Consider the following 14364-nt stretch of genomic DNA (forward strand, 5'->3'; position numbering starts at 1 on the left):
AGACTAGCACCAGAATTGTTGGCAAATTAAGACGACATTTGTCATACTGGAATTGAAAGCTATGGCATTCTATTTAGGTGAACGGCATGATGAATTGTCTGCTCACCTTTTTTATGCATACGCTGTCATCTATTACCTTGAGCAAGGGTGAGTGATAGTATAAGTATCCTACCACGCCCACAGGTTGATGTGTAAACATTTTAACTTTCATTTTTTAAATTTAGAGCATTTGAGACCTACCGTGCATTATATTTAAGATACAGGTCGTCAGATCATTTTTTTTCAATAAATGCTTGTTTTAGACACCCCATTTTTCTTACCGTCTTATCTCGGAGTCTCTCTCCATGAACTAGATATTCTGTGGCACCACCATCTCCAGGTTGTAGAGTCTTAGACACGGTAACAGAGCTGAGCCCTCCACCTCCAAGTTGTAGCCAACCACCACTCGAGTCATCCCTTGTCATCACCACAGCTCGCACTCGTGCATAACTGTCACTATAAAGATGGAGGCACAAGTATACATGGGTTATTCTCACAAGTAAATGGCAACAAAGAGAGCAGGAACACTCACATTTATTCACAATATTTTCATTACAAGGATGTTTGATATATGTGCTGTACAATGAACAGAGTAGATTTGAGTTTTTATATATATATATATATATATATATATATATATATATATATATATATATATATATATATATAATACACAAAAGCCATGAATGTCTTCTAAATTATACCCTTATAAACGGTGACTAGTAATGTTATGAATAAAACTTGTGTATTATAATAAAGTACCCCAAAAGGGGGTACTTTATTCACTATAAATAAATATGTATGTGTATATATATATATATATATATATATATATATATATATATATATATATATATATATATATATATATATATAATGTATTTTTATATAGAAGGTGATTTAATCCTACTTATAATTTGCCTTTTAAAGAAGAGAACAGATTCAACAGAGTTGTCAATACCCACGAAAACATAAATATATATTCATAAACATTGCTTAGTGATGTCATCTTCTCATATGTGTTTAGTGATGGCACAGCATATTGAAAAAAATGAACTCCCAAACAATGTTCATTCTTGCGTTTGCGTTCAGCTGACACAATCAATTGTGGAGCACGCAGAACATTCTAAATGCATCTCATAATGGAGGGAACCCACCACCATTCTGGGCACGACAAATGATTTTTGTGCAGTTGATCTATCAGAATTATATAACTAGTTATCAGGGTTTTCATGATTATAATCAGGTATTAGAACTCTAGGGGGCCTATTTATTATGCTGTGTAAAACAAAATTCGCCAATAAAAAACGGTGTAAAAAGGTGTGTAAAATAAATGGCGAATTTATCAAGGTGTGTTTCATTTTACATCATGCGAACACTGTTATTTTACACTGCTTCAGACCTTTGTAAGTTTCTCAAAGAAAAATCGTGTAAAAAATGATGTCATATTTAAGCTGTTTTTTACACAGCGAGGCCTGGGAATTATTCCGCTGTTTTTTACACCGCATAATAAATCTGCCCCTAGATGTATGTATGTATGTATGTAGATGTATAACTTCACTCTTGCACACTTTTTTGCTTAATTTCCCAATTGGAAAAAGGCAGTTGATGATACGATTAATCTAATGTTCTGTTCAGATTAGTTCTAGCCCGCCCAGACACAGTTCAGAAAATTTCAAGGGATACATACACCCCTCAGCAAAGCAACTGGCAAACAGGCTCCTCCAAGTAACACAGTATTCTGTTATGAAAGCGCCACACAACGTAACCAAGTTAGTAAAGGAAACAGCACCTAAATAGGAGCCCAGTCATCTGCTCCTTCGCCATTAAAACGCAACTGGCGACTACAGCAGGAAGTCTGCGTCAGCATGGCAAAGACACAAATGAAACACAAAACGTCTAGTTTGGCTCTGGTGATTCCAGTTTTGGGGGCCTGAAAACTGCCCCTGTAGGAAAGATGACCCCTTGGATTTGTCTTCACTTTCTATATAGAACACTTACAGGATTTCCTTTGCAAAGAATTTGGGAGTTATATGTATAGAAGTGCCCTGCTAGAACATCCCTTTTAGAGCTACCTTTATTTGAGTAGAGGCATACTTATATATGAGAGACACCCTTGAGGCTAGGTTTATTTCTAGATGAAAATACCTTCCAAATAGACAAGAAAACTTTTTTTCAGAGAAAGTGAGACAACCCTGTATTGAATAGGACTGTTTCCCTAAGGAACGACAAATGCTAATAAGCGAGACCATCAACAGGAGAAACAAGAAGCCATTGTACAAAGCGAGACTGTGCTTCAGAGAAATGAGACACCACTCTTTCAACTGAGACATGCCCTAAAAAGAAACAAGACAATCCAGTGTAGTGAGTGAGACTGCCCTTTGAGACAAATTAAATATCCTTACAACAAAGACAGTCCATATTCACCACTCATGTCAAGGACACACTAAGGAAAACCTGTTGTTCTGACAGGCTCCAGGGTGAATGTTTCAATCTAGGGATGGGTGGCGTGTGGCACATTGGCTGTTGGAGGGATGCTGGGAGTTGAATGTCAACAATAACTTGTTTGAAATGCCAGCTTTAGATGCTTAATGGCAACACAGTTTTACATAATAACAGATTAAACGTGAAAGGCACCAATTAGAGCAAGCAGAACATATACAACTGTTCTAGATTGCAAGCTCATGACATAAGGGATCCTATGACCTTTACTTTTCTGCTCTTACAGGTTCCCAGTACAATAGAGGTACGGAAATAAGACAACAGATAATGTTTAAAGAAAAAAAGTTTAAAATTAAAAAAACAATATGGCAGTAATGGTTACTATTTTAAACCCTTTCTGGAGATTTTGGAATTACCTAATTTACAGATACCAAAGTGTCCAATTTACATATTCAAAATGTGTCCTGGAAGACTTTCCACTGAAATGATGGAAATTTCAGATTTAAATTTTAACAAGAGGACATTAGACCCCAAGAACTTTATGCAGAAATGAACCAACGGAGAGTTCAGGTCACTTGATATCTTTAATTGTCCCTGGTTTGTCTAATAAAAATATTAAGCTACATGTTGTATTAAAGGTGTAGTGCGGTGGAAAGAGGGGTGGCCAATTGACAATGGCCATCAAAAGGATAGTCATAGCAGGAATATCTCAACAAACCACACTAGCAAGACGGCCAATCCTTCCGACCTAATGGACAAAAGCCAGACATGTCCAGCCATTCAAATTCATTAAATTAACTTTTAGTATGTTATAGAATGGTCAATTCTAAGCACATTTTCAATTGTCCATAATTTTTTTTTTTTTTTATCTTTTCTTAAGTATTTGCCTTCTTCATCTGACTCTTTCCAGCTTTCAAAAGGGGGTCACTGACCCCATATAAAAAACAAATGCTCTGTTAGGCTACAAATGTATTGTTGCTGCTACTTTTCTTTACTCATCTTTCTATTCAGGCCTCTCCAATTCATATTCCAGCCTCTAATTCAACTCAGTGCATGGTTGCTAGGGTAATTTTGCAAACTGGAAAGCTGCTGAATAAAAAGCGAAATAACTCAAAAACCATAGATAATGAAACATGAAAACCAATTGCAAATTATCTCAGAATATCCCTCTCTACGTCATATTAAAGGTTAATTAAAAAGTGAACAACCCCTTAACCAGAAAACCACGGGAAAACGCATCACAATGTATTTTATTCTAAGTTTCTAGCTTCTCCAAGCTGCATGTATTCACTGGTACAGGGAGTGTGGGTGACCTCTCCAGGAAAGCTCAGTGCCAGGAATGAAGGAAGCCTAAAGGCCAGTGAAGGTAAAATTATGAGGTTGTTGCCTTTTAATAGTCTTGGATATTTCTGAAGCAGCAGAGTGACATCTACATGCATCTATAACTTTGTTATAACCTTGGTGGAAAGACATTAGACAACAGCCCAGATGTCTCATTATGCATTTTTTGTACTTTACAGTTTTTTCCTCTACACGTATAGGATCCATTATCCAGAAACCTGTTATCCAGAAAGCTCCGAGTTACGGAATGGCCATCTCCCATATAATCCAAATGTTTAAAAATGATTTCCTTTTTCTCTGTAATAATAAAACAGAATCTTGTACTTGAGCCCAAGTAAGATATAATTAATCCCCATTAGAAGCAAAGTTGTATATATGTCGGCAGCGCACACTACTATTTAAAATTATAGAAGCTTACAAAGCCATATACGGCGGTGCGTAAGATAAACATAATTAGTTGCAACAAAAAAAAAGGTTTTTAAAGATCTTATTTTCGCACACTGTAGATTGCTTCATGTAATATATTAATCAAAATTAATAAATCCTCAGAGAACCCAAAAATTGTTGATTTGATTTTTTGAGGTTTTTTAATTCCAAGTACAAAAACAGTGAAAATTGCTGTACAGATATCAATTTAATAAATACAATTAATTATACCACAATTCATGTATATAAAGCACCATATATGGTTTGCACAATATTTTTAAAAGAATAATTTAACTGCTAATCTTAGATTATGCAGATAATGAGGCTTGGAGGAGACGTTTTAAAAACGCATCATTTGGATCAGCATTCCTTGTTTGTCAAATTGACTTATGTCCATGGTATTGACCTGCTTAAGTAAAAGTCACAATGAAGCACTTGTTAGAGGTTTTAAACATTGTATGCAGGACATATTCACTTTGTTGCTGATAATGAGAAACAATGTAGCAGAGTGTGGAAATATATTCAAAACACTTGCAGCCGTAGATACGAAGAGCTGTGCCTTTTGAAATACTGCGCTGAAAATCCAGATAGATAAGTAGTATGACCGGCTCACATAAATTTCAGGTAGTAAGTATAGGGTTGACTGTCAGTCGGCTACACGCCAAGTATACATTACCACCTTATCGGTGTAGTCTCTGTGGCGGTTACGTTGCTCGCAGAGCTGTCCTAGCTTGCACTTCCAGAGCCGATCTGAAGAGCCAAAGGTCCCAGTCACTCCTCGTTCCACGTATCAGATTTCCATTGTGACTTTTACTTAAGCAGGTCAATACCATGGACATAAGTCAATTTGACAAACAAGGAATGCTGATCCAAATGATGCGTTTTTAAAACGTCTCCTCCAAGCCTCATTATCTGCATAATCTAAGATTAGCAGTTAAATTATTCTTTTAAAAATATTGTGCAAACCATATATGGTGCTTTATATACATGAATTGTGGTATAATTAATTGTATTTATTAAATTGATATCTGTACAGCAATTTTCACTGTTTTTGTACTTGGAATTAAAAAACCTCAAAAAATCAAATCAACAATTTTTGGGTTCTCTGAGGATTTATTAATTTTGATTAATATATTACATGAAGCAATCTACAGTGTGCGAAAATAAGATCTTTAAAAACCCATTAGAAGCAAAACCAGCCTATTGGGTTTATTTAATATTTACATGATTATCTAGTAGAATTAAATTACAGAGATCCAAACTACAGAAAGATCCGTTATCTGGAAAACTCCAGTTCCCAAGCATTCTGGATTACAGGTCTTATACCTGTATATGGTTATGCCAGGATACAACTGCTGTAGACTTTGACACTCTTAAGACTTTTATTTAGAAACAATAAGATAGCCCAACTCCCTGACTGGAAGTCCATCTCTCTTTCATTGCAACAAGCTAACACATATCTGTGCCCTGGGTGGCCATAAAGATGACACACATATTCTGAGATATTGCTAGGTGACTGTGTATACCCATATGCTGTGAAGATCCCAATCTAATATATCTTTCCACAGTGACTCCTATACTAAGATCTGACTGATAAGGGATAACAATAAAAAAGGAAATATATTCATGTGAAACAGGATCTAAACATGTCTAGTTCTATTTCTAAAGAGGAAGCTTTGAATTTTTCGGTAAAATTATATAGTCATGTTTCCTTCCCTGTAAAAGACCCGCTATTAAACTACATTTAGCAGGAGGTTAAAAACTTCCCTCTCAGCTCTTAAATATTTTAGGATATACGCCACTACCAATATGTCTGACTTAGTTTTCTGTTTTTAGACAGTTTTAGACTGCTAATACCAGGCTTTTGGCTCAACAGCTTGTTTTGAATGCCAGGGCTTTAACACACCTATGGACTAAACAACATGGGCAATTTAGTAGGATAAGTTTGGATAGAACGCATCCTGCAAGCCAGATGTATTTCCACCAAATTAATAAAAATAAAGTAAAATCTGATGTGTAGACTGTGTGAAAGATTAGCCATCTGACACAAAATGACAGTTGGAAGGAACTGCTGCATGTTGCTTTTTATTCAACAAGATAAAATCTGACAGACTTTTTTTTTTGTCATTGAAATATTTGACTATTGTATTAGATGCCTGCAGATTATACAGCATCTGACTTTATCTGATCACATTTTACATTACAGCATAGGGATTAGATTTTGTAGCATGCCACAAAATATTGTGTTGTTACACGACACAATTATGTCAGATAGGCCCACAAAATCTGATCAAACTCTTCCGGACTCGGAGTACCTAGAGGAAACCCACGCAGGCACAGGGAGAACATACAAACAATTTGTAGATAGTGCTCAGAATCAAATTCAAGACCTCAGCATTGCAAAACACAAGTGCTACCCACTGTGCTGCCCCTTGAAAGTACTAAGGCCGCTATCTGCACCTGAAAATGCTGCGATATCCCAAAATCCATTGGCTACTTTATAGAGTATCCCATGTATACTGACAAAACAAAACTTTCCACTCTCCAAAAGCTGCCAAAATGGGAGTAGGTCACACAAAACAGATTTACTAACAGGCCTGATCAGAATATGCTCAATTTTGAGAGGATTTCCACTAGATTTGAATCCGCATATGGGCTCCCTTGGTTAATATCAATATCCTGAATATTATAAAACGCAACACAGGACTTAAGGATTCCAAAAATGAAGTTATACATAGGGGGTCATTTATCAACACTGAGCAAATTTGCCCAAGGGCAGCAACCCATAGCAACCAATCAACTTGTTGCATTCATTGTTTTACCTGTAGCTGGCTTTAAAAAGCTAATCAATGATTGGCTACTTTAGGTAACTGCCCATGGGCAAATTTGCCCATGAGCCCCATATTTTCTACTAATCGCTACTAATTTCTATCTGTTTTCTGGCCTAGTTCTACTCATCTATTTTAGTGATTTAACACATGCAGAGAATGCAACATGATTATAATACAAAGTGTTGACTTTTCCATTAGGCTGTGAGAAGAAAAGTTCACTTGGGCGTCTAAATTGGAGCTAGAGGGTCCCTCAATAAAGTGTCCTTTTTCTATAAAGTATAGCAACACCTAACAGTGATGGTGGGCACTGTAATTCTGTAGCAGCTGGAAAAACCACATAGGGAGGCTTGCTGCTGTTGTGAAAGGTGTGGAACACAATAGCACCACCAATATATTTCAATAGATTTTGCAATATGTCACTTTTTGTTCTGTGGCTCTCCGAATTTCAACAGCTACCTGGTTGCTATGGTTCCGTTTGCAACCACAGCAATTTAGATTTAAGAGTAAAAGATGAACAGTACATGGCCTCTAGTCAAAAATAAGCAATAACAAACATGACTAGAACGACTAAATAATAGTTATTTAGTTGATTGGAGCACTAACTCCAATAACCAAATAGCATCTAAATCTGCATTCTGAAAAGATTCAGAATAGAAAGGCAAATAATTCACAACATTTATAAATATGTTCTAGAAATTTGAGTTCTAATTTAGATCCTATGATTACAGACATGATGGCAGACTGACTTCTCTATTAATGCCACTTTTGAATATATTTATAAGGGAACCATCATTTTCATGGTCTGGGTGCTGTGCAGGATACTATAGAACCTTACTTGATTGTACCTTAAAAATGTGCATTTTTACTTTAAACAACTGTGTTTTCCAGTGACTAATTCACGTCTTTTTATAGTTTCAAACTCTTGTGCTGCTTTTAAAACGAACAAAGCCCAGATGAGACCCCCTTATAACTGAAGCACATGATTTGTAGGTATGGATTCTTTCAAGTCAAGAATGATTGACTGTTGTCCAAGCTCTTTGGTGGATTCTAGTTTTTAGCTCAACACCTTAGTGTGCCAGCTGCTGAAGCAGCAGGGACTTTGCTGACACTTGAGGGGTTATGTAAATAATAAAGAGGATTTATATGTTTCATGCAACCATGCTTTCATCATATGATAAAGTAATTAGCACTAAAACATGTGCTTCTGGCCAAATCAGCTACAATAAACTGCAGTGCTAAAGTGTTCCCTAGAGTAGCATCAGAAAAACAGAAGTTGTCATGAGGTCCAGCAGTGCAGGTTTACAGAAATTCCTTATATCAGGGGTGAGTCATTGTGACCTGGGTTGAGGATATTCTTAAAACATGAAATGCTGGGTGTCTCTGAGGACTAAGGTTATAAAACCTGTCAGTTTAAAGTCCAACATAAAACTGCTAGGGCAGGAAGGAAATGTTTACCTTATTAGTAAGAATCAATATCCAGATAATATGGAAGTTTCAGAACAAGCTTGCATGGAGCCCCTCCTGTAACTTGTACACTAGAACATACAATCTCCATTCCAAAAGGGCAGTAATCCATTGAGTCAATGTGCCAATACCATAAGTAATGGAAACAACCTTTAAAGGGGTTGTTCACCTTCCAACACTTTTTTTTCAGTTTATTTTATTTTTCAGATAGTTCATCAGAAATAAAGACTTTTTCCAATTACTTTATATTTTATATGTGTTTTTGTAATATTGAAGTGTTAATTTAAATTTTCACATTTCTACTGTTAACTGATACATTTAGTTGATACATTTCTTGTCTTTGTCCCTGCTGAGCAGAATCGCTGGTTTCATTAAAGGCAGCTGTAAGGTCCCCATACATGGGGCGATAAAATCTGCCAACAGCTTTTTGGCCCGTGTGTGGGGCCATCTGACGGGCGCCCCCAATCGATATCTGGTCGAAAGTCAGCCAGATGTTGATTGGGCAGGGTAAAACATCCCGTTCGTTGATGTGGTCCCGCGATCCGCCACCCCTATTGCCTCCATTCTGATTTGATCGTTGGGCCCTAGGGCCAATGATCAGATTAGCCCGATATCACCCACCTCAATGTGGGCATATCGCCAAACAAGAGGATCTCCCTGTGTATGGCCACCTTTATAGTTGATACAATAGTTGCTAAACACTCATGGAATTCCAAGTTCACTACTATTATCCTCATATGTTTAAACAATTTTACAGATTATTCGTTACGTTTGTCAAGACGTCTTAGAAGGCAGCAATGCATAACTCATGCCCTTTCTGATATATAACTGAAGGCGTGCGGACTGCTTTGAACCTAACAGACAGGTCTTTCACATGTTGCTGTACACAATCGCATTACTAGTATTAAAATCCATCCCTCAAATCATGAGTAAAATGCTCTGTTGCATCATAGCTACATTGCGAGTGGATTGGATTCTCCTGAACCCTCTAAAAGCCCAAAACTCTGCTGTACATGTTAATTATAGAAATGCCATGAACCTGCACAGACAGCACTGTACAGCTACTACTATCCTGCTGTTTTCAGTGCTACATCTGTTAAATCCTCACTAACTCCTTGGCCTATAAAATAATATGCCTCATTATTTGGGATTCATAAATCTAATGAAAAATGAGGACTAGTCTTAAGTGAAACCCCAAAAGGAATCGCATGTCATGTCTGCAGAATCCATTAGCCATACACTGAGGGTGGTCAAGGCTTGAGCAAGGAAGTAACAGAACCAGTTTTCCCATGTCGAGGATGTAAGTATCATAATGCTGGAAACAGATCAAACTACCCCGTATATATATATATATATATGGGCCCTTGTCTGTTCTGTAAATATTTGGCACCTAGAAAGATTACCTTTTAGCAGTACTCTGAGAAGAGGAAGAGTATATACTTTTCTCATTCGAGAGATAGATAAACGTTCCTTGACCCACAAGTAAAGAATGGGGATCACCAAATGTAAACTATTGTTGCAAGTTTCTGCTAGGGGGGAAGTAGCTGCAGTAGTCGAATTCGACTATTCTCCACCTTAAACCTGCTGAATTGCTGTTTTGTCCTATTGTGGACATCCTGGGATCAATTTGGAGTTGTTTTCTGCCTTCCTGACATTCAAGTTCTTTTCCGGGAAAAAACTCGAATTGAATTCATTTCAGAATTGATTCGAGTTTGCGGGTCGATTTTAAAAAATTTTAAAAAATTTACATTTTTTTAATAAATTGCAATTGGTCAAATTTCGAGTTCATGGGAGTTTTAAATAACTCCCATGAACTCGAAATTTGACCCTTGTTAAATCTTTTAAAGGGGTGGTTCAGCTGTAAGTTAACTTTTCCTATGTTGTAGAATGGTCAATTCTAAGCAACTTTTCAATTGGTCTTTATTTTATTTTTTTAATGTTTTTCAATTATTTGCAGTTTTATTCTGATTCTTTCCAGCTTTCAAATGGCGTTCACTGACCCAGTCTAAAAACAAATGCTCTGTAAGGCTACAAATGTTTTTTACACTTGAGAAAGGGTACTAGTAGCCCGAAACATGTTGTGTTAAGCAGTGTGAATAATAAATAATTATCAGCAGTTAATCTGCGGGTGAGTGCTCTCCTTCCGTTCATTGATAAAGTGGATAATTTTGGATGTTTGGCACATCCGTGTGAAAGGATTGATGCATTGCACAAAGACGCCATCTTCGAGCGTGGATCTTCACAGTTGTATAAAGGCTACAAATGTATTGTTATTGCTACTTTTTATTACTCATCTTTCTATTCAGTCCCTCTCCTATTCAAATTCCAGTCTCTTATTCAAATCAATGCAATGTTGCTAGGGTAATTTGAACCCTAGCAACCAGATTGCCGAAATTGCAAACTGGCGAGCTGCTGAATATAAAGCTAAATAACTCAAAAACTGCAAATAATAAAAAATGAGATCCAATTGCAAATTGTCTCAGAATATCACTCTCTACGTCATACTAAAGTTACTTTAATGGCGAACAACCCATTTAATCCTTCTATGAGTTCTAATGTAAAGGAAGTGTACCAATTAGTAACACCAGCAATAATGCCAAAAAAAACCCACCAAAAACTTAAAACTGTCATAAAAAAAATCTGGATGAATAAGGGATTGGCATCCCCCAGTAAACTGCAGTGTTGTCTTTAGTGTACAGCACTACGTATATAAGAATCTCTATACAAATAAATATATATACATACATTACAGCAGGGACTTTTTTTTCATACCAAAAATGTGTTTGTGCTCGGTTTGTGTTAATAGAGGGGAAAATCAAGGACTCATGGACAAGAGGAGCCAGAGCTTGTGAGGAACAAACAGACACATACCAGTAATATAAACCTTGAGGAATTACACACATCAAAGCAATGTTAAATATGAACATGAAATAAAATTGTGTAACATTCAGGAGACACATCCGGGATGAACAAACATTGAGTAAAACAGACAAAAATTTTTCCTTTTAGTACATGCCTGTAAACAACTCCTTCCACTACAGCCAAGTCTTTCTCAGAGCAGACTTCACCCCATGAGATACCTATCCACACCCTAATATTCACAGAGTGACTGAAACAGGAGATTATTAACTAGATTATCTAGTCAGAGACACATCCCAGGGCCCATGTTACTAGGCTTAACCAAACTGCTACTCTCTAGCTCTTGCTGAATTACTAGTATCGGCTTCCTGAAAATCTGCCGGTAAACTGTGACTCTGTTTCGGAGTCAGTCAGATTATATATGAAATAATAAACTTCCTAATGTAAATATAAGGATATAAGAAGTCAGTGAGGATACCATATAAAGTTTATAAAAATCATGGAACTCATAGGGATCTTCTAATATCCTCATATTTTACAACAGGGAGCACATTATTTTTTACAATACACACATTGCTGTTAATCATGAGGCACAGCATTACATCGCTAAGCGCTGAATACAACTGATGACATCACAAGTACAGTATTATATAGTGAATAAAATACCCCCTATTGTAATATATAAGGATATTTTATACAGGGCATGCAACTCCAAGGAGACTTCTAATACCCTTTACAAAAAGGGGGCACTTAATTTATGATACTATCTTACTTTCAGTGAGTTATGTGACATAAATGGCATCACTAAGCACCATATATAAGGATATATTTCATCAGGATATTCTTGACTCTTGTCTTTTGTAATAATTAAAGGAAAACTATACCCCCCAAACAATGTAGGTCTCTATTAAAAGATACTGAGTAAAACAGCTCATGTGTAAAACCCTGCTTCATGTAAATGAACCATTATCATAATAATATACTTTTTTAGTAGTATGTGCCATTGGGTAATCATAAATAGAAAATTGCCATTTTAAAAAATAAGGGCCGCCCCCTGAGATCGTACGATTCACTGTGAACACATACAAACCACATGTAAGGTCACATGAGCCAATTAACAGACAGAGTTCTGCCTTTTGCTTCCTCATTTCTTCCTGTTACAGTTAGTGTTGTAGTATTTCTGGTCAGGTGATCTCTGAGGCAGCACAGATAGAGTCACGAAATGGTGGTTCAAGGCAAGAGATGTAAAAGGGCAATATTTATGTAAATATATATTCCAGTTTGGTAAATTTCTTTAATATGTCATTCAATTTGATTTAAACTATCTGTTGCTTAAGTATTCATTTTGGGGGTATAGTTTTCCTTTAATTGAAAAAAAAAACTTTGAAAGTTTGCATTTGTGGTCCAACAATTGGTTTGAGGGCACCCTTAGCTCATACCAAAGTTACAGCTATATTGCTGTATAAGCAATATCTAGCACAGAAAACACATTCACCTCAGTTACCATTAAAGCTAGGCTTCCAGGAGTATCATGGAGAAAAAACAGGTACTGTATTCAACCCATACCTCACAATACGGCACAGTGAGTGCTTTGGGCGTTCCGAACGTAACAGGTTTAAGTAGCCTATACTCATGATCATCATTTATTTACTTATGTAGAGTGCTTTACATTAATAACAGGGGTTACAGAATAAAATGAGGGTGATGCTCACAAGAGCTTACAGGATAAAGGATTAGGAAACATTTGAAACATGTGGCACCAATGCACTCCATTTACTTGTATTGTACTCAACGACCCAGGTGCCCCGTTTTTAGGCTACTTAAAAGCTTGGCATTTAAAGTGTCATTATACTAACTGGCATTCAAACTTAATGCAGCTAGACATTAGCCGATCCCGTATGATACTTGACGGATCAGCTTTAGCTGTGCCACATTTATTAGATATAAAATACCGTTTCTATGATAATGTGCCGTTTGTTCCTTGCATGTCTCATTTTGTCACGGTTGTTGTGTATCTTGCAGTACATCTATTCATATTACATCCTATCTGATAACTATACATACTGTACAGCTTTGTGGGAGAGAGTTATGCACGTGCCTCTCTATCTCATCCAAGGCTCATGTGCTATTTTATATCTCATATTGTCTGTTGTGTGTGTGCCGTGCAAGCAACAGTCTGTTTGTCATGTTCTCTGCTAAACATCTTACACACGGTCTGCTGTCTGCCCTGCCCCTGCCTGCTGTCTGTCTGTACTAAGCATGGACTCATGTTCTGCTCCAAAATTGTGGATGTGTCTGTCTGGGTTATTTAGTATTTTAGAATGTCTGCCAAATGAGCTGTGCACTATCTTATCTTTATATCACAGTGTCCGGTGCCTGTGCTGAACATCCCACCAACTGTATCACATATTGTCTACTGCAGTGTATATATAGCTATTTGTGTCTCATGCATATGCTATGTGGTGCATGAGTCAATCTATTTCTCTTGATGTCTACAGAGCATTATGTGGGTGCTCCTCCATTAGTGTTATACTGTCTGCTCAATGTGGAATTAGCATTATGTAAGTAACTCGTGACTGTACTCAACCTGTACCTGCGTAACCACACAGTCCGTGGGCAGCATGGTGGTGCAATAAACTCTGCCTGCAGTGTTCAAATTCTGGTGACATGCAGATCTGACACAAAAATGCACATTTGAGTGCAACTGTATTCAGGCCAAAAATTGTCTGCCACCAGCTTTGAAAGACAATATACATTTATAACGTCTTATTAGGATATAAATTCTGTTTACAGGCTTGTTGTGCTGTGCATGCAGTAGGAACAGACAACGCACAATAGACCTAACGCTCGCTACAATGTGCAACACAGTAAAAACATAGGAAAACATCAATCCAGCATGCAACCTTGCAGTTGATGCTGAACTACAACTTTAAGTGTCCCTTGTGCTGTGTTTTAGGGTGGT

At 36.9% G+C, this 14364-nt stretch overlaps 1 protein-coding gene across 1 annotated transcript in view; it reads right to left on the bottom strand.

The window, feature by feature from the left end:
- The window catches only part of spred1.L (sprouty related, EVH1 domain containing 1 L homeolog), a 54983-nt gene that overhangs the window by 19451 nt on the left and 21168 nt on the right, over positions 1 to 14364 (bottom strand). Inside the window, 1 exon segment of the mRNA NM_001127805.1 lies at positions 321 to 495. Within this exon segment, the coding sequence (NP_001121277.1) occupies positions 321 to 495 (175 nt within the window).

The sequence above is a fragment of the Xenopus laevis genome, chromosome 8L (genome assembly GCF_017654675.1).
Source record: "Xenopus laevis strain J_2021 chromosome 8L, Xenopus_laevis_v10.1, whole genome shotgun sequence".
NCBI classification, from domain to species: Eukaryota; Metazoa; Chordata; class Amphibia; order Anura; family Pipidae; genus Xenopus; species Xenopus laevis.